The sequence below is a fragment of the Diplotaxodon limnothrissa genome, linkage group LG17, assembly GCF_057381915.1.
Source record: "Diplotaxodon limnothrissa isolate DT_005_m linkage group LG17, D_limnothrissa_male_GT1.1, whole genome shotgun sequence".
NCBI classification, from domain to species: Eukaryota; Metazoa; Chordata; class Actinopteri; order Cichliformes; family Cichlidae; genus Diplotaxodon; species Diplotaxodon limnothrissa.
The window spans coordinates 19,152,789-19,174,885 of NC_140612.1; the positions used below are offsets into that span (position 1 = coordinate 19,152,789).

General features: G+C 37.2%; 2 protein-coding genes across 2 annotated transcripts in view; both read right to left on the reverse strand.

The window, feature by feature from the left end:
- Window positions 1-9,504, reverse strand: part of ptprb (protein tyrosine phosphatase receptor type b) — a 38,915-nt gene extending 29,411 nt beyond the window's left edge. The window contains exons 1-3 of the mRNA XM_085376756.1: window positions 9,082-9,504; window positions 3,549-3,927; window positions 254-391 (exon numbers count right to left, since the gene is read on the reverse strand). Of these exons, the coding sequence (XP_085232882.1) occupies window positions 254-391; window positions 3,549-3,927; window positions 9,082-9,156 (592 nt within the window). The 5' untranslated portion in view covers window positions 9,157-9,504. The remainder of the gene's footprint in view (window positions 1-253; window positions 392-3,548; window positions 3,928-9,081) is intronic.
- Window positions 9,505-20,152: 10,648 nt separating this feature from the next.
- Window positions 20,153-22,097, reverse strand: part of LOC146614892 (receptor-type tyrosine-protein phosphatase R-like) — a 28,243-nt gene continuing 26,298 nt past the window's right edge. The window contains exons 12-16 of the mRNA XM_085375515.1: window positions 21,885-22,022; window positions 21,594-21,704; window positions 21,353-21,510; window positions 21,157-21,270; window positions 20,153-20,274 (exon numbers count right to left, since the gene is read on the reverse strand). Of these exons, the coding sequence (XP_085231641.1) occupies window positions 20,181-20,274; window positions 21,157-21,270; window positions 21,353-21,510; window positions 21,594-21,704; window positions 21,885-22,022 (615 nt within the window). The 3' untranslated portion in view covers window positions 20,153-20,180. The remainder of the gene's footprint in view (window positions 20,275-21,156; window positions 21,271-21,352; window positions 21,511-21,593; window positions 21,705-21,884; window positions 22,023-22,097) is intronic.

The following is a 22,097-nucleotide window of genomic DNA, read 5'->3' on the forward strand; positions in this document are numbered from 1 at the left end:
GTTGAGAGGCTGAAAGCTTCAGACTGCTTGAAACAATCAGCTAAAAACTTTTTTTTTTCTGTTCTTCAATCTGAAAGAACCTGAAATGTAAACTCACTCATGGTGCCTTAATTTAAACTGTGAATCATGCAGAGCTACTCTGGTAGAGTCCAGGATTAAAAGTATGGAAACGCTGAGAGTGGATGATTGCATCAGGGCTGTTTCTTTTGAGGACATGGATGATCATAAGCAGTTAGAAACATCACAGACGTACCGGACTGATCTGGACTCTCAGACTGTTCCCACAACTGAAGCCTGAAGCGCTGCGTCCTGCCGTTTCCGGCCTGCCAGGAAAGGCTTAGACTGCTGCAGGTCCTGGATGTCACCGCCAGGCCAATCACTGCCGAGGGCTCTGAGACAAGAGCAAATTAAACATTAAACTAAATAATTCAATTTACAGCCCGCTTTAACCTTTTGCCTTGCATGCTTATTTCATTTAATCATTTGTACCTGTTCCAGCTTTTGTAAGATTAAGTGCAAAGACTTGCAAGCGTTTAAATGCCCATTTAGGCTGGCTGTTCTGATTTTTGTTGTTTACTCCCACCAACCCCTGTCGTTTTTGTTTTTTTGTTTTTAAAGAAAAGCTAATTGCGGAAACTTTAACTGTTTATTTGTGGAGATTGTGATGACTGTATTTGACCTCAGACTGGAGTGGCTGGTGACACAAGAGTACTTTTTTAACAACCCTGTGAGGCTGCAGAGAGGCGATGTGGGAGAAATTCAAACAGGCATGTGTGTGTGTGTGTGTGTGTGTGTGTGTGTGTGTGTGTGTGTGTGTGTGTGTGTGTGTGTGTGTGTCAGCAGGCCTCCCACGATGTTCAGACTTTGATGACAAGGCCACAGATGGATGCGATGGATCCTTTTCCTGCTGAAACCTCCCTGCAGTCCGACTGACCTTCATGTTCAAAATATATAATTTACCTTAAAGGAACAGTCCCACTGTTTCAGACAACATGGAGCTCTACCATGTTCGAGCTCAACACATCCTTTGGTTAGATGACAACCACAACATCAGTGGACACAAACACAATGCTGTAACGCAGCACATGTGAACATGGTGCAGCTCGAGGCCGTTTAGGATCCACAGTTATTTCTTTGTTCTTTGTTTAAGCTTTTCTGACCCACAAAGCTACGACTGGTCTGAAGAATTTAGGACTGGTTCTGTACGTGCAGCCAGTTGCAGCCCTCTTCCTAAAACTGCTGTGAAGAAATGCCACCATGCTAATGGTTAAAGGCTACAAAGAAGTAAAGACATGGCATCAACATAGACCTTCACTGTGAAATGATTAGAAGTATCTTTACTCTGTAACTGGCAGACATACATGAACACTTTAAGAACTCTCTCATAACCTGAACCCAACATTAAATATTTAAGTTTTTCCTCTGTTGCCAACCAACTCTCTGAAATAAGCGCAGGAAACCTCGACACCACCCATAGTTCAGAGCAGAGAGCTTGTATTTGTTTCCAATAGCCTGAACATGATTTATGAAATTTGACCATTTTCTGTTACTATATGGGATAAAAATCAATGTCAGAAAATGATAACTGTTGCTTTTTTTATAGAAACTGTTAGCATTCATACATCTGCTGCTTAAGTCTGAAGTCAATCGTTTTCAGGTTCACATTCTCAAATCAAATAAACACAGAGTTAAAATTGTTTCAGCTCCAATAAAATCATCAGTGTGTCTTCTCTCCAGGAGCTATAATAAGGTGTGATGTTCAAACTTCTATGACAAGCAGGACTGATGAGGTTTTAGTTTTAGAAATATCCTATGAGGTCTTATCTTAAAGACCTCTTAGTACTTTTCTTCTGTCTTCCTCCCCTTACACCCAGCCAGCCGCAGCAGATGGCCACCCCTCCCTGAGCCTGGTTCTGCTGGAGGTTTCTTCCTATTGAAAGGGAGTTTTTCCTTCCCACTATCACCAAGTGCTTGAGCATAGTTTGATGGTCGGGGTTTTCCCTGTTTTATTGTAGAATCTTACAATATAAAGCACCTTGGCAAAACCGCTGTTATGACTTGGTGGTATATAAATAAAACTTAACTGAACCAAGTTAGAAATTAGCTACTTAGTTTTTATCTGGAGAGGATATACCATGTTCTGACTTTCTTTCTAAAAAGTCTTAAATGTAGAGTACTGCTATAACTTTGCCATAAATTTGGACAAAAATAAAGATGAAAACTAAATAGTGATGTTTGGAAGGTCAGTATAGTTGTGCTAGTTTATATAATGATTTGATATGTTTTAGCCTACCTCGTGACTAGCTACAGATCTAAGACTAATATAAAAACACTTGCACAAGGAATATGGAGGATGGGCGTTAAACTGTTCTCAATAATAGTTAATGTTGAGGACAAACAGACAAACGTCTTCATGTGACAGGAAGAAGATCCCAAAAACAGACCAAACTTCAGACCACGGTGTCTGACATGATCCTTCACGCAACAACTTAGTTAAATATAAAACTAAAGTCGGGATTAAGAAAGCTTGAATAATCTAGTAAGCTACAGGTGGATGGTTCTGTATCTAAAGATATCTTCAAATATCTTCAAAACTAAGTTTCTATTATTCTTTGAGACGTGAGACAGTTGCCTGGTTCATAGTTAGATTTTTCAACAAACTAACCAACCAACCAAGCTGGCAACCAAATAAATACATGTGATGTAAAAATATTTGACCAGTCCACTAAAGGTCAGTGGATGTAACAGTCGGCATGCCACAGAAGATAAGAAATCACAAACGCCACAGTAGAAGTGTTTTGCATTTCTGAGAAGGTTACTGTCGGGACTCGATTGGGTGCAGCAACACCCAGTTTTCCCCAAACTCAACACACACATGAACACAAACACACACTTATACACACCTTCACACCCTTTCCCAGTGCTTCCCACAGAACAAAGAAACAATGGAGGCAGGAAATGGCTGAACCCTGAGCTCTGCCCACGATGGAAATACACACTGAGGGTCCAACTTCTGTTCTGGACTCCCGCCAGCGTAGAGACACAACACACACACATGCATTTACTTTAACAGCTCTATCACTCTCTCTCAGCAGGGCAGGGGTTCCTGTAGCTAATCACAGAGCTGCAGAGAGGGGAAGCTGCATGACATTAACTCTGAGGTACACAAAGACATGGAGGTCGAGTCCTGTTGGTTCACTTCAAACGCGAGAGGGCAGAGGAGATGGAAACAATGCAATGAAACAGAAAACAATAGAGTATTAGCTCCACTATAGTGAATGGGGTTTAAGTCTGTGAACTGGTGCAGGTATGGTGTGTTTAGCACCGTGTCAAATAAAATAAAAATTTGTCTTGCCCTAATAAAACTACAAGAAGTAGCAGAAATGTCACACGTTCAACATAAATTCATTGTGCATTTGTAATCAAAATTACTGAGTATTCTAAGTAAGTAATGAGTATGCACATTAATATTGATATTTCCGTCAACAGTATGTATCTTTTTTGAATATTTTACATTTTTGACACATCTAGATGGGATCAGGACTTACTGGTGTGCGCGGTGATGTTTGCAGACTCCTGATCGGTCTTCGACTGCACCTGCAGCTGGTAGGTGGTCCCAGGCTCCAGGTGATCCAGAACACAGGTGAAAACTTCTCTCATGCTCTTGTTTCCTCCTGCTTCAACTCCTAGCTGGTCGGTTCCTACATGATGTGCTCTGCTTGAACCCTCCAACGCCTCCTCTTCTCTTGTTTTTTGCCTACACTCGATGCCATCTGTATCTGGAGAGGTCACAGTGAAAGAGCAGTTCTGTCCAGGTGTGCTCACAGTCAGTGATATGGAGTCCAGACTGGATACCAATTCAGATAAGGAGATGCTACATGGTGAAGAAGCTACATTTTCCTCTGCGGGAGCTGCGCTGCTTCCATTCTGACAGAAGAGATCAGACATCAGTGAGAAGAAACATTGAGAGGAAAACTTTAGAAATAAAAGCATAACATAAGTTTTTTTTCCAGGTGTTTGTGACCAAAAGGTACACCAGTTAATACTGGGGAAAAAAATGCAATGCCTGAGCAAGGAAACCAAAAGCTGCATTTCTCCACTTGAGGCTTCAAAAGTGAGTCAGTCCTCAAAGACTTCATTGTTAGAGCTTTACAGGAGTCATACCTTTTGGTGCATTTCTAATCACCTGACCAATAATATGGCTCCTGTGCAGTTAATTGTATCAAACAGTCTATAAAGTTTGAGCCATGGTGGCCCTGAGAGTAAAACTGCAGGTCCCCACGAAGTACCGTAGGAAAGAACACCAGTTCAACTGATTTTATTTTGGCATGTAAAAATGTGGAACGTTTTTCTCAGATAACTGAACATGACGTACAGTGTCAGAAAAGATTATGATATTGTTCAAAATATCAGAATGTAATTTTAACTATTTTATATATATATATATATATATATATATATATATATATATATATATATATATATATATATATATATATATATATATACATATATATATATATATATACATATATATATACATATATATATATATATATACATACATATATATATATATATATATATATATACATACATATGTGTGTGTATATATATATATATACATATATATATATATATATATATATATACATATGTGTGTGTATATATATATATATATATATATATATATATATATATATATATATATATATATACATATACATATGTGTGTGTATATATATATATATATATATACATATATATATATATATATATACATATATATAAAGGAAAAGAAAATCTCACAAAAAAAACTATGCTACAGGATGCAGGTAAAGTGTGTTTTAATGGGATGAGTTGTTTAATATTGTAATTATATGTTCGCTTCTAGCCGTTTACCATTAGCTCGTCACTTCTGTCTCCATTGTGTTTCGTGAGGATGTCTTTTGTGAGCTGATGCTGTCTTTTCTGCCTTGAGTTGCAGTGCATTTGACCTCTCAGGTCCACCGTACTGAAATTCTGAGAACTGATTTTGGATGTTGCTGAGCACTAATGAGCAGGTCTCTGTATCTGTTAGCCAATACCACCCTATCGTCCAAATATGGTTAACAGTTTCTACAGACATGTTGATGCTGGAGCGTTCAGGAATCTGCAGCCTGTTTTCCATAAGGGAGGAAACAACAGACTTTTATAGTCTGCTTTCAAGTCTACAGGAGGTTCATTCCCAAAATGAAGACGTTGGGCGTTGCTGTACTTTGATCCCATTGTTCTGATAAATTTCTGAAGTTCTGGCTACAGAGGAGCCAAAACGTAAGTAGTACTCAGATCATGAGTCCAAATTTTCCCCACCCTTCTTAATTTTGATCAGCAAACAAAAACTTTTTTTTCATTTTTCTTTAATATTTTCTGCTTTCCAAATATTTTTCTGATTTTGACTCACACATGAATAGGGGCATATTTTGTTGTTGATGCTCCAACCACTGAGAGGTAAGAGCCCAGTTTGACCTGCAAAGTAGGCGCTGGGAAGTAAGGGGGGTGGTGTAAGTTGAGCGGCTATTTTTAGAGTCCTTTCTATACCTTGTTCTGTAGTTTGTTTTTTCCTACTTGTTTTTGGCTTTCAATTTAACTCACTGAGGTTCAGACCCTAAAAACAGCTCAACTGGGTTTAGGAAAGGATCACAGATGGACACAGTGATGCCACCAGTTGCATTTTGAAGAGTGCTAAGTTATCAGCTAATGCCAGCTAAATTAGTTAGCACGCTGCATCCATAGACTGTATCAGAGCATCACACAAACTCCTGCTAATCAGTGCTCTGTAACATCCAAATAAAATCCTAGAATATAACTCCTCAAAACTGCAGCTCAGACATCTTGGACGGTCTGTTAGTACAATAACCTCACAGCAGCCATATTAGTGGTCAGATAATGTCATTAAAAATGCTCCACAACGCTCCAACAGCACAAACACAGTCCAGAGGTCCAGTTCAGTGACTCCAGTTAACTGAGGTGAAGCCTAGCACACAGCTAGCAGCTCCAGCCACCTGTGCCACCGTCCATTTAGCAGTCAAAGAGACCAGGCCCCCAACAATGCCAACTGTAAGCCAATGTAAAGAGGTAAGTTATAAAAATATTCTGTACAATTGTTATGAAGAGACTAAATTAGCTACAGAGAACGTATTTATACATAATTCCTGCTTTAAAGTTGAGCATTTTAAAATGTTTATAGGGACAGACTTGCTTTTGAACCCTCAAGTAGACATCAGTGGAACAGCAGATTTTGTCTAATGGCCCCAGATGTTGCTACTTGGCCAACAACATTAATAACCTTTGAGATTCACACACCTTTATCACCAATGTAATATCCCACTCTGTCAAGCTACACACCAATGGACACTTTGTGTGTGACTTAGTCATACCAGCAGTGCAGCTTTGACAAAACAGCATTAATTAATGAGACTGAGGTGCACAAAGCTATCAAAGTGTCACCCAAAATGAGCAAAAATAGAATCAAATTTATTTGGTTCACCTCATGAGGGTCCAATCAGAAATGGCAGAAACTGACCGATCAAACCAACAAGCTTTTTAGCAACTACTGTCAGCGTCTGCTGCGAAGTATAAAGATTAAGAGTTTATTTTAGTAAAAGGGCTGATTTTAAGGCTTTGAGAGCTGCAGAGTTTCTGAAGTATCCACCGCACGGACAGTTATTCAGCTGTGCTATTTAAAGAGCTGCGACTGCATGTTTGTGCGTTTCTATCATGTTTTGGGTTTGACTGTTGAACTGACCTCCTCTGTACTATGATAATAAAGTTGGAGATAGTTGCTTCTGAGCTTTTTGTCCTCAAATTTTGGCCAGCACAAGAGAAAATAAAACAATTTGTCACTGATAATGAAGTTCAGGGAGTTCAGAGACAACAATGCGGCAATGAGGCGACAGTCAGGAAGAGAAGGAAGTGCGACCGAGGAAAATGAGACTGTATAAATGTTGGTGTAACTTACTAATCACAGAAGTAGCAGCATGAGGTTATGGTTAAATCAACCTTCAATCGGCTTTGATATACTTTGATATAGTTGGAATTCTTTATTAATAAAGAAACGCCTGAACTGCCCCCAAACACTAATGTGAGCTAAACCTTGGCTTACTGTGAGGCCAGACTCATTAACCCTGTCCTACCCAGATAACTGACAGTGAGACTAGTCTGGGCTTCATTTTGCAAAAGTTAAGCACTGGAAAATGTGTGCTATGACATGTCCAAATGTGGCCCACATGTCATAGCACACCTCATATGTGGCACGTCATCGTTAAACCTCTGGGAGATTTTAGGCAGTCAGTCAAAGTCAAATATGGCCCAAGCAAAACTGTACAGGAGCCAAACCTTCACTGCTACTTGGGTAAACCTGCTGATGTGCAGTTTTTGGTTTCAGCCAACAATCATCAGAGTGTAAACCTGAAGACACTGGCTAGAAGTAAAATGTTCTGTTCAGTGTTTCTTTCACTGAACAAACATAAAGAAACATGAAACTGAAGCAATGATAGTAAGAACATCCCATTTTTTTTACTTCTGAAAAAAAAATACATATTTATTATTTGGAACTGTAATCTAGAAATGCATTCATCAGGAGCATGTGTTTCTTCTCTGCTTTTCTGCAATCACATCCCTGGTTTAGCGCCAAACAAGTGACTCGCTTGTTTGAGTGTTTTAACCGCCGGGTCCACATATGTGGACATCACATTTTGGGTTGTCTAGACCAAAATACTAAATTTTGCTTTACAAGGGCCTGATATCCACTTACAAGGACATTATACGCCACTGTTCTATCGAAATTTAAAACAAATGTTCTCAATTGTGGATCTCATTTTTCTCAGAAACAAAAATTGGGTAAAAAAAAAATCTGGTAATTCTTTGTTTTTACATTCATCAGGTCCTAATATGTCCAAATATCAAAGAGAAATTAAAAATGCATGACATGGAAGAGTTCAGGTCTTAGGAGGTTAAAGTGGATGGAAGTATATTTAATGAAGTGAACCGTGCAAAAAGAAATCATTTTATACATAGAAAAATGTTTTAGATTGTGTAAATGCTCCATCACATGTTGGAGCTCAAAGCAACACAAAGAGAGATGGCACTTTATGAGGTTTCCCTTTGCAGTAACAGGTGTCACCAAAGAAGACAAACTGTATCGCACAAACTTTTGTTTGTATCGAACTCAAAGTCTAAATTATAATTTTTAAAGGGTTCATTTCAAATAAAGTCTCATACATTTCTGGCAATTTTCTTGATTAAACATTTCCGTTTTGGTGTTTAGAACAGGTCAAAAGCCTTTGAAAAGTGTTGAATGTTAATCAAATCAAACACTATGCATAGTTCACTGGTGACCTGATGGATGCTAACACCAAGATTTGTTTGTCATGAAGACAAATCTTTCTTAAAAGGATGAAAAATACAGATTGTTCTAAATATATACGTATATGTATATATATTTGGTTGGTTTAAGACAAAGTTTGCTGTTATATCTCAAGTTTTCTAATGACAAGGTCCTTAAAGCTTGACATTAACATAAATTAACCTGGTTTCATCTTTTTAGGCTAAACAGTGAATCTACTCTATGTAACATCTCACATGGATTTCATTTTATTTATCTCATTGCGTGTAATTTTATTCACACCTGACTGCTTTGGTATTTAAAATGTAAAAAAAGAAGGGCCAGTTTTATTTTGCAGTTTAATTTAAAGAACTGAAAGAAACCATGATTTAATATTTGCTCATCTTGTATTAGGCACACTTTTGAAAACAGAGTTGTGGAGACTTGTTCACAAAGCACTTTGTTTCTTTTCTTGTTGCATTTTTGTAAAAGTCCATGAAATATATAATAATTACTAAATTTCTAAAAAAAAAATTACATATTTGGAAAAGTAAAAAAAGTTTGCATTGTGTCCGAGATGACCCTGGACTACAGGAGCATGCAGAGTGATCAAAGTTAATCTAAAGAGTAACTCAGATCGCACGAGGTTGATATCACATTTGAAGCTTCTTATGTATGTGCTCCTTTTCTACACAGATCATGAATGTCAGACTGACCTGATGCAGCATCAGCAGCAGCAACGAGGTGAACCGCAGACAGCAGAAATAACTGCAAACTTTACATTTCAGCATTTTGATCCTGTCTCAGATCCCCACGCGGACCATGCACCACCATAATCCTAAGCCTGAGGTAGGACGGGTGTGTTTGTATTCACTGTTTCAGGTGGATGGTAGAAAATATCCTTCTCTTTAGTCTCTTTTGTGTTCAGCAAAGAATCCAAGTCCTGATAGGAAACCGAAGAAAAATGTTGAGAAAAAGTGGTTAAATGTCCTTTTTAATATCTTTTAAAAAATTATTCCTTTTTTAGACAAAAAATTGAAATTTTCCCAGGAAATGTGGTTTTATTTATCCGTCGTCTCTGCTCTGCCTCGTGTCCATCCTCTCCTTAAAACTCTCAAAGTAAAACAGCCTTTCCCCTCTTTGCGCTCCCTGTCTCACCAGCTGTATGTCTCTCTTCCTGCCTGTCTGTCTGTCACTCTATAGTGTTGAGGTTGGGACTCAGTAGCGGACTTCCTCAATCAGGCCAACAGACCTGTGAGTCACTGCAAAGGCACGACTACAAACCCAGCCTGGATGGAGGCTAAAAATAGGCCTGCAACTACAATAGCAGCACACCTTGATGCACTGACAGCAGAGGTAGATGTTAAAAATAGAGACGAGTGTTTGATTAAATCTCACTGAGACTGAAGTTTAAAGTTTGCTCCGTCTCTCTTTTTTAGTGACAGCTTTGTCTTTGGATGCCGCTCCATTAGTAACTTTGCTGTTTCTGTGGGTCTATATTCGGCTCAGCTGTATATTCAACTCTAACAAGTCTTCTATTGAGTAGGTTTACAAGCTAAACGCCAAGCCACTGTTACTCCCTTCAATGGCAAGTGACCTGCTGGATATTCAGAGAGCATAAAACCAGTGCATCAAAGAGCTGGGGAATTATTTTTATAGAGCCAACATCAATGATGATTATATTCATATAAGAATTTATATGTATGACTAAACTCTATCTTAAGAAAAGATATAATCCATAAAGTTTCTTGATTAAACATTTCCGTTTCTAGCCATGTAGTGGCTAGAATTTTGTTTGCACTGACAACAACAGGTCTCACCCATATGGAAAAGAAATAGTAAAAACTTATATGACTTAACTCATGAAAGTGGCCACTTTCATGAGTAAATCATATAAGGCTTACATGATTTACTCATGAAAGTGGCCACTTTCACATTACTTTCATATATTGTTTTAGTAAGTATCCAAAACATACAAGTTTCATTATATAATTCTTCAAGGGATCTTATATCTGTTTTTACTCTTGTATGCTTTTCATACAAGTTTCACACAAGACAGATACAAACCTTATAAGTTTTATATATATCTTTTCCATATGGGCATTCTCAACAGGTGCTGGACTTCACCAGCACTGCCCTTTGTCCACAATTCTTTTTAGGTATTTGTCGGCAGCCTTTCGTGAAAAGGTTCCTGTTAGGTGGTATATTTAAGGTGGCCCAAGGATTGCTTCACTGAGTGATGAACTCTGGCTTGCCCTGCAGCAGTTTGCAGCTGAGTGCAAATCAAGGAGTAAGGGTTAGTACCTCAAAGCCTGAGGCCATGGACATTTCCTGGACACCAGCTAGATAATATACTCCATGCATTACTACCAGGAGCAGGCCAACCCAGGACGTGCTGGATTATGCTTCTTGGCTGGCTCGGTGTCCCTGCAGTGGAATTAGAGGCCTCATTTAGGGAGGGGGAGGTCTGGGCATTTCTGGTTACACTGTGGTCACCATGACATGGACCAAAATAAGCATCAGAAAATGGATTGATGGTTTAATAGGTCAGTATAACGAGACAGAGCCATGGTTTATTTAATGGATATGCATTAAATATATGCAACCAACACTTCTCAAAAGGAGCAACGTGACAGCAAGGGGGCTCCATTTCTTCTTTCGAAGTTTTACGACTACCAGCGATCAGCTGCCGAGTGCTTACAGGCGAGTTTCCATCATCCATGCAAACTACAGACAACCGTGTCAATCTGCGAGCAATAAAAGCATTCACAAGGAGATTTTGGTGCATCATCTTCTAATATCGCCTAACAAAGTCCACCACCCTCAGGGAATACACAGCATTCCCTAGTGAGGACCCCAAGGGGGCCCACTAACCAGTGTCTGAGACACAGTAATGGACAAAGTGGTTTTCCAACAACCACAGTTTTGTTTTTTGTTTTTTCCATAGCAGAATTTTAACATAGAAGCCTAACACATCCTTACATGTGTGACAAACTGCTAAATACTGGAAATCAAATTTCAGCTTTTCCACTTTTCACTGTACAACTTTTATCTTGTAGTTTCAACAAATACAAGTCAAAATAATAAATACCATGAAAGTTATGTTGGAAAATTCAGATTTGTTGGTTCTTGTCTGTAATGCCTAATTAGCTATAATTGTGCTTTCAGGCCTCTGGTTAGCTTTCTAGCATGATGGAGTTTTGTTTATATTATCTTTGTAAAAAACGTAATAATTCTAATTCAGTTTTGTGTTATGAATTTCTCTACTGTTTCCCCTTTCCTCCCAAAATATATACACTTAATTATCCACAATAACAAGACAATGATCAGTAGATTTTTGGCCAGGGCTGCCAAAGATCAAATCTGAGCCAGAAAAGGTCAAAGTCGACTTCTTTATGAAGCAGTGTTACAAGTTAAAGGCCAAACTCCTTTTGTTTCAGTTAGTTTGAGCCACATTTAGTCATCCCCACCTTTTTCCTTCCTTCCTGTTCCCCTCCTCTCTCTCTCTCTCTCTTAATCATAGTTTCTAGGAACAAAAGTTTTCAGCTCTACACAAGTTAGTCTTTAGTGTAACTCTGACCATTAAACATTTCATTTTATGGAATCTGGTAAATTTCAATGCAACAGTTTGTGCAGGGGTTACTCTTATTATTTTACTGTATACTAAAAGTTTCTCTCCCAAAGTAAGCTCTATAAATGTGTGTCACTTTTTCATGTCATGTTGACCGCTTCTCCCAGTCTCTGTTCAAATGTGACTTTTAGGTGTTTTTGTAACGCCACATTGCTCACATACCTCAAAAACATTTGCACATACAAATACATGATGCTTAATTTAGAAACTGAGACAACTCCCTTTAAAAATTCCCTATTTAATTTTTTTTAGCTGCTGTTTATTGAGAAGATGCTGATTAAATGCTGGGATTAAAACTTTAAATTTAACCACAGTAAATTAACGTATCTCAGCTGTAATATCGTAACTTCTCAATGTTTCCAGAATCCCTACATATACTATTAAATAATAGTATAAATATTTTTTTCCCATTTATGTCTGTCTTTTCAGATACACTTTGTAAATTGAAGTTCTTTTGACTGTTGGATTATAATATTATTGTCATATTAGGTTGTTTATATAAATTTCCATTCGCTATACCAGACTAGGTATTATATGAACATGTTTTTATGGCCTTCAGTACCAAACATATTTCCTGTGTTTCTTGATATTTACATGCTGAATATTTTTATCAGCATATCTTTATTTTGTTGTTGTCATCACTGCTTCTTGATTTATTAAAGTACATAAAAAGTAAAAAAATAAATAATACGATAAAAATATTTAATGTCATCGCATAACTTCAGCATTTAAATGTCAACATTTGGCAACCAGAGGCTCCAATCCTGCACCCCAGACAGCTTTACACCATGTAAGACTTTACAGAGAAGTAACTGAAGTTATTTTCATGGTTTAGATATTTTGTGGGATATCACATGAAAAAAAAAACCCTGCTAATATACATCGTAAATATAAAGCAGTATTTTTGCTGCAGAACATTTGTGAAATGAAAATCAAAAATATTATTACTTATGTAATTATAGTCTGCTTATAATCACGGACTGAAATTATATGTTTGAGATGTTCAGGGAAACTATTTTTGCATTTTTTCCAGTTACTTCTGAAAATGGGGTCAAGGCCAGAGGTCGAATGGGACACGATATTTAGACGCAAACTATAACGTGATAGTTTGAATGCCCACATAGCAGTGCCATTTCCTAAATGTTACCAATATAAACATAGGCAGCAAAACTTTAAACAAAGTTATAAAAACAAAAGACATTTTATGAAAATTTGAGCTTGAAAAGGTCTAAGGTCCATAGTCAAATATTTAGAATCCTCATATCATCCTATATGTCTATGTGTTGTCAATACAAACAGTGGCAGTAATAAAATGTTTAAAAACAGTTCTATATGGCCTTTTATTATCATTTTGACCTTCAGATCTACTAACCCTGAAGGAGAAGTCAGAGGTCAGCTACACAATATATACCATACTCGTAAGGAAATTGATAAGTTAGGCACCATTGAATGACACAGGAAGTCATTCGTGCCTGTGGCTCTGTCTCTGTACAGTTCCTCCATCTAAAGCACAAGTACACACTGCAGTAGCTGCACACTGTCACATCCTCCACAGAGAAAATTACAGTCAGTATGATAAGACAGGCACTTTCAAATTTATCTCATTCAATTTTATGTAAGACTTTGGAATATTTATACATCAGACCTATTTGTATTCAATAGAGCTATTTTTTTTAATTTTTTGTATGATTTATTATTAGTACTTTAACTAGTGAGTTATGTTTGTACTATCTTCGAGCAACCGTACCCTCATAATTTCCTCTGAGATTTATAAAGTAGTCTGTTTTTGTCAATTTGTAACTATAAAAATCACTAAATCACTTCATCCCGAAGACCTTGGTGGGTGTAAGTTAAATTTGAATAGACTGTTAACATGAGCCCACTCTACACTCCTACAAACTTTTATCAGAATTCATACAAAACTTTGAAGTATTGTATTTACAGATGGAAAAAAACTAACACCATTCATCGAACACTGTTGTTAAATCCCCTGAATTTAAGCTGAAAGTCTGCACGTCCAACATGTTATTAATGTTTGATGTAAAACTTTAAAAATTGTCTCACTGTCCAAATATTTATGGCCCTGCCGGTATCTGGTTTTAAATCTACAGAAACGTTTAGACAACAATATAATCTGTCAACTTTTATACAAGTCCTTGCTGCTGCAATACTCCCACGTTTGATTCCTCTATTCAAGTTAGTGTACAATACACATGTAAAAACCTTGGATATTATTTGGACAAAATAAATTTAGGTCCTCTATTTTTATTTGCCTATATGCTGCCACCCCAGTTCTGGCAACATTCAATTATGGATTTAGATGGATTATAAACACAAACATGGAAAGAGTCAATGAAGATAAGCAAACAGGAATCCATATTTTTCATGTCCAGTGTTTTTAATCCTCAGGTTACAGGTAACATATATATATATATATATATATATATATATATATATATATATATATATATATATATGTAGATAGAGTAGATAACAAGGTTACAGCACTACTCAGTGGCTAATGTTCTGAACCATTACAACATTCAAGCTGGTTAGTAATACATTAAAAAGCCATGTTTCATAGGTATAATAGTTAGACCGTACATACACTAATTAGTATCAAGTGTACTCTGACTGATCTGTAATGCCCACACAAAAGAAGTTTAAAAAGGACCGTAATGTTATTTATGTTATTTATTTATATATATATATATATATATATATATATATATATATATATATATATATATATATATATATATATATATATATATATATATATTTTTTTTTTTTTTAAACTGTACAATTAAAAATGATCTTTGAGTAAATGCACATGTACAACTCATAGCAGAATTGGTAAAGCCTAAGAAAGTAGTATTCCAATGCATGTATTCATGAAAAGAAGTTAATACCACATGAATCAATGTGCAAGAGAGACCGAAGATTTAAATTAAAACACCTTTGAACCACTGGGCTAGAAACTTTTCATTAGCTAAAATTCCTCAATAGGGTAATGTTTGCAAATGAGTAGATTTTTTTAATTAGGTATAATCTACACCAGCCAGTCCCCAACCCCCGGGCCATGGACTGGGAGCGGTCCATGAGTCGTTTGGTACTGGGCCGCGAGAGTTGAGGCTCGAGCGTGTAATTTATGGTTTTCAGCGTTTTTAATCTTTTTTTTTTCGTTATTTTTTATCATTAACTCCGTTTCCCTGGGTCTTTTCACACGTGTTATGAACAAATCTTTTTATTTTTGGTACTGGTTTTATTTTGTTGCATTTATCGGCGACACCTTAAAAGCCGGTCTGTCAAAATATTGTCAGACATAAACCGGTCCATGGTGCAAAAAGGTTGGGGACCGGTTTATGTCTGAACTAAAGAACAGATCCGTACATAACTGACAAGCTGATCGACTTTGGCTAGCTAAGGCTAGTGAAAGATTTAAAACTTTAAAGTTATAGTGTGTACAATTTCCACCACTAGATTACAGATATCAGTTCACTGAGTTCTGCTTTCTTACCTCTGCCAATCAAGTGCAAAATCCTAGCTACAGTGACTGTTAAAGGGCAAACAAGTTTTAGTCAGCCAAAAGAGTTTAGACAGATTAAATTTAGACTGTAACCCATAATACCTGCGGGCAGCTGGCATGTTTCAAGAACTGTTTGTGTAAAAATACTTTTTGGATACACTATATTTCAATATTTGAATAATAGACATTAAATACAAATGGATATGGTCACTTAAATATTTTGCAGTATTTTTCATTTTTACCCCAGAAGACCCCCAAAAACTCTTGCCACTATTGATCTACAGAGAGTGTACTCTGATAACAAAGTGACTCTGGACTGGATCCAGCTTGGAGAGTTTCCCTATTGTGTAATCTGTTTGCCTGCTGTTTAACTCAGCTGTCAATGCTGGATGAGAAGCATCCACCTTAATTTTTTTAATGTGCTGAAAGTGGTTCATATATTAGCACAAGTTTAAAAATAGTCTCTGTGCCAACATAGTTAACTATGCATGTGAAAATGGTAAACAGCTTTTCAGGTGCTTAAGATTTAGCTTTATATTAAGTTTAAAATTTCAAAAGTACAAGACAATGCTAGACTCCTGTATAATAATGTAAATACACACCTTAGCACTTTTAAATGATTGGAAGTTTTAGTTTTGTTTGGTCCACATGCTCATAGTTTCTATTGTTGATTTCCTGGAATGAGCCAGAATAATCATCCAGTGCCGATGACTTTTGCAAATTTCACTCTGTAGTTTCTGTATTCATTCTGAGTCAAGAAATTAAAACGTAAGCTTGCAGTAGTTTCTAATGAAGTGAAAGAAGAACATTCTCTAAATGGCTATACATTAGCATCTGAGTTTAAAAAAAAAAAAAAAAAAAAAAAAAGTAGTAAATTTAAAGATCTTCAGCAGAAAGTTGAATTCTTACAATAAACACTAAGAGCCCGGAAGCTGTAAATTTCATGTCAAAAAAATGAAATGCACTCCAAATTGTTTTCAATACAATGTGATTACAGTATGATAATTCTTTAAACATTTAGGGTCCCTTTAAGCTCCATCAACAGTCAACAACAATACAAGTACAGAACATGAACCACATCCTACTGTACACAATACTACGTCAGAGGCAGTGTGTATTGTTGTGCCCGCTGCTGTAGAGGGCATGGAGGCTGGGCTGAACCCACTTTCACTTCAGTCAGTTCAAACAGAGAAAATTGTATCACTACTGAAATATCCGGATTCGTCATCCAGTTCCTGAATTTGCTGAAGTGAACAGCGGGTTGATGATGGTCCCATGAGGCACGTTGGACGTGCAGACAAAGAGACTCTGGTCCGAAGTCCCATGATTGTATCATAAGTAAAGAAGTAAATAAAAATATATTGTTACATAGAAAAAGTCTTTAAAGTTCCTCTTGTTTATTTTCCCTTAACGGTCTGATCCCAATGCTCCCAGTTATAGCAGCGAGATTTGTGTTTTTGTGATGTGTACTTTGAAAAGATAACTGCCCACATTGGGTTTAATAGCACTTTAACATGTACTGTACATGGTTTTCCCATTCACACAGAGAGAATATTAGATGATAATGCCAGTGTTCTTCATTACTGACATTAGTGTTGAAACCTCTGATCTCTAACAGAAAACTGAAATAGATGTCTCAATATTGTTATTTTTGTTTCACATTTTGTTCAAAAAAAAAAAGTAGTCTATTGGTTCTTTAAAAAAATAATTTACTGACAAATATAAGAGTCGATACTTTTTCTTTAGCTGTAATTTAGTTTAAGGAAATTTAGAAATTACTGCTCCAACACAGAGAGAGGCTTAAACAAAACTAAGGTTTGAGGTTGTGTCAAGCTTGGATTTTCTGTCTCCAACAGACCAAAAGCCAATTTTTAATTAATGTCAAACATTTAATGATAATGAGATATGTAGCCCAAATGGCTACAGTTGACAGAGGACTGCTAAAGACATCAAAAACATGTAAAAACTGTATAAAAATAAAGTTATTATTACTTTGATACACCAAAATAACATACTCACTAAATAACATAATTTACAACAGCACATCGATGTGATGACTGCACCATATTTCACATTTTTGGTATAAAGCAATATATCACACAACAGGGAACATGTCACTGCTAGACAAGGTTAACTAGATGGAGTGTAAACTCTGAGACCGAGCAGCACTAATTTCGTATTTGTGGCATCAGGAATGGCTTGTATTTTTTGACCCTGTTTTAGAAAGCCAAACTAAAATGGTAACACTCATTTTAGAGAAGACCACTGTTGTCCTTTGCTACAGTCTGTTCATTTGAACTATGAATCATGCGAAGTTACCAAAGACCTTAAATAAAAATATAGAGCTTGAAGTAGCTATATCAAATCCCCTTCAGTTAGGCAGGGTTCAAACTGCTGGGGGGATAGTGGGGGGGGATTTCTAGGCAAAAGCTAAAATATGATTTTTTTTGTTTTGTTTCTTTACACTCCCTGTGCTCTTCAGCAATCACAACCTGATTTAATTATAGATCAAATATAGGGCTGTTCGATATAACGATATATATTGGATGACAATATAAAAACATCTATCATTTCATTTTATACTATCGTTTGTTTCGTGGTGTCACAAAATAAACTGTTTAAGGCAATATTTTTTCGTCATTTTGATGGTCACTGTAGTGGCTATATTAATTTCTTAAAGTTCTCTCTTTCTCTTATATTTAATATAACCACACTACGGACGGACAAGCGCCTGTTTAATGCGTTGTCGTTAGCAACAAAACCATTGCGTGTCCGCTTGTTTATTTTCCACATAAACCTTTCATAATAAAGCTCAAGATCCTGTTTAGACTTTTCAAAATAAACTGAATCGCGTGAAAGAGTATGCAGAGTATTTACGGATGAGAAGCAAAAAAAGAGCCGTCAGGTGTTAAAAAATAAACCTTAGACTCAAACATTAGAACAGGCTTTTCCCCGCAGCACGCCGTGTAATAAATACTTACAAAGAAAACGGCGGCCTTTACAACTTATGTCTAAAAATGTATAGTTTCATTCAGCATTAAAACACTCTACTCCAGTTACACGACGCCCAGCTGGAAACACTTCACGCAAGTCGAGCTGCCCGAGATTCGAAGAGTTTATAGAAAATGTTAAATTTTTGTGATTTATATCGTTATCGGGACGATAGAAGTCTTATATCGGGATATGAGATTTTGGTCATATCGCACAGCCCTAATCAAAGTTTTGACTTTTAATTTAACAATTAAAAACACTACTTGTGAGATACCTTGCAAGCCACCATTTTCCATTTCCCTATGTATTTTCATTTGTTTATTTATTTATTTAATGTATTATTCATTGGTCTTTTTAAGTGTTAACATAAAGGTGATAAAGAAAAAAAAATTATTTCTTTTGCATTGTAAGTTACAGCTACCATATTACCCAGACTTAGCATTGCTGCCAGAACCTCTCTGGAGCTGTACTTGATGAATATTACATAAACAACTGTTAACACCACTATACAAGCTTCGCTTAGCAGAAGAATATTAGATTTAATTGGTTTAACAAAAATACTGTATTAGGATAATGCACTACTAGTTATAGCATGAGTTAAGTGGTTAGTATATATTTATCAACATTAAAGCAATAAAACTACTGGAGCTATAATTAGCCACTAATTGCTTTGCTGTACTACAAGAACTATAGCTTAGCAGAAGATTAGCATCAATCTGCTTTGTTAGCTTTTAGCATGTTGTTAAAGGTAGCCCCATTTGGGACCTCAGCAAAAGCTGGGAAACTTACAGAAACAAGAATGTAAAAGTTGCTGTTACCCCATGGGCAACCGTTGATAAAATAATTTATTTGTTAGCTGTTTATCCATTAGCTTACAAGCTTACATAACTACCAATGTCAGTTGTTAATGTATCTGAACCTAGCATTAGCCCTATTGATGTCAATCTAGTTTGTGTGTTTGGCATCTCTGAGAAGTTTGATGTGCAATAGTTTAATAAGTCAATGAGATTGTGAAAAAATATGAAAAAAGAAAACCCACCAATAAATAACAGGTTAAAAAAAAAAAAGGAGCATTTGAACCTTGTCTTAGCCTAAGTGTAGGAAGTGCACTGTGACTAAATCAGAGAGTAATGAATAGCATGCTGAGGTCACAAACAGGTAAGTGTTGGTTCAACAGTACTAGAATAGTTTAACCAATGGTGCAGCTAACAGTCATTTTTCAGTAGCCATTTTTATAAAAACACCACATTACAAAATAATGAAAATGCTAGAAGACATAAACACAACAGTGTTATTGAACAATGTACCATCAGTTTCAGTAAATTGAAGTTGTTAAGTCTCCATGACAAAAGAGACATTATGGGAGAGTCTGGTTAGTTAAAACTCGATCCAACAATCGGTTGGTTAAGTGAAATGGGCGGGTCCACAGAGTTTGATGAAAAAGAAAAGATGAAAAGATACATTCCATTCTTAATAATTTGCCTTTCCCTTTTCCTTGAGCAGATTCTTCCCAGAACAGTCCTGCTTGGTTGTCCATGCTGTCCATCAAATTCCAAGGCCTCCTCCAGAATTTCCCAGACTTCCCAAACCACAGTTCACACCCGCAGAGGACTGTTTTAGCACACTTCCAGGTTAAACTTGTACCTTCGTCAGGTGGATAAACCTCACTGGCCAGTTTCTGCACATAGACGGGCTTCATATAGGCTCAAGGCATGATGGACAAACTCATACTGTTCACCTGTCTGGATCATGCCTCCTCTACATAACGGAAGAGAGAGACAGAGTTAGGAATGAGAAGCAAAACTATTTGTTTAAAACATGCAATAGGGATGAATTTAGTGCTGGCAATAAACCATAACACACCATCTGACTCTAAAGTGCAGACAAAGTCAAATTTGCAATTTATGTATCTTATGTCACTTAACAAGGCTGGGCGACATGTTACAAATCTCCAAAACAACTCCTGATGAACTCAACAAATCAAAGTCATATTCGTCCAATCATTCAAACTTTGTTATGATTACTAATAATTTAATTTAAATTAATATGTATTGGATACATGTTTAAAAAAGGTCCTCAATGAGCGCTTTAGCAACCACAAAGAGGACAAAAAACAACAACAACTAAACACTGAACATAATCATCAATGGCAAGGAAAAAAGCGACCACACAGAAAGAAAACTGCCAAAACCAGTTTAAACAATCAATGCAACACAAAACAACTGCAGGACACCTTAAATTTCCACAAATGAGGGGGGGAAAAAATAAAAAAATAAATGTCCAGATACACATAATATACACAATTGTAAACAAAAACAACCAGAAAGAGATAAAAAAAAAAAATGACCACAAACTAAAACAAGACTATCACCAAAAGGTCTGAAACAACTGCAAGGACACACTCAATGCCTTCAAAGGGAAACCAAGAGACCACAGAGACTTAAAATGACCACAAAGACAAGCGAGGCAGCTTCAGAGTTTATGCAAAAACCATGTTTCTCAGCGACTAATGGTACTTTCTTACAAGAGCCAGTTAGAGGTTTAAATGTCAGCTTTTTAACACCCTTTAGATTGTTTTAATCATGGAAGTGAGGACCTGCAGGTCATCAGTAAAAACCTGCAGGAGTACACGTGTGTTACCTGTCGGCTCGGAGCTGGCAGGTGATGCCCAGTACATCCACCACTCCTTCCAGCTGTAGCTGCCGGCAGCCCATCGTCGTGGCGATGAAGCATCCCGTTCGCCCAATCCCAGCACTGCGATCAAACGAGCAGGGTGTCATTTCATAATTATATAGTAGTAACAGAACTGTCACGCTGTCGGTCAGTCTGTCAGTACCTGCAGTGGACTATAACTGGTCCCACGTTGGTGGCGGCCCGTCTGTCCGTCTCTACGTCAGTCATGAGCTGCAGCAGCGGCAGTGCTGAGACTGGGGTTTTGTGGTCAGGCCACGATGTGTACCAGTAATGCTGCACAGAGCGGGTTTGGTTCCCACACTGCATACATGAAAACATACATGACATATTAGTCCTGATTCTCAGCTCTGATGAGAACACGTTCCCTGCTGTGCAACGTGTACCTTGAGCGTGAGGCTGCGAGTGGTGTAGTGTTCGCACTCTCTGATGCTGTTCACCAACACTTCAACCTTCCCATAGATGCCTCTTTTCTCCGGCCAGTACAGAACACACTTCTACAGAGGCAAGCACAAAGACGGCATTCATTAACTTCAGCTCACCTTTCACTCCTGCTGAGCACTTTCCAGATCACTCCATTTTTGTTGCTATACACTCAGCGCCTACAACACTTAAAATCTACCCTGGCATTAAGAAGACGCTCTTTCTTCCACAGTCTTTGCTTTTTAGACTCTTACCTCGTTCTTCTCCTTCAGTTTGGTTATCATGACAATAACTGGTGACTCCTCTTGCCAGGCCATTTGCCAGAAGTCATTCACCGTGTTCACCATAGGACCCTGAGTGGCGATGTACGCCTTATCGTCCCCCAAGTAACCCTGCAGAATGAACCAATCACACAGCAGGGTCAGCATCATTCACAGAATGATGAATGTATTCCTCCACCAGGGTCT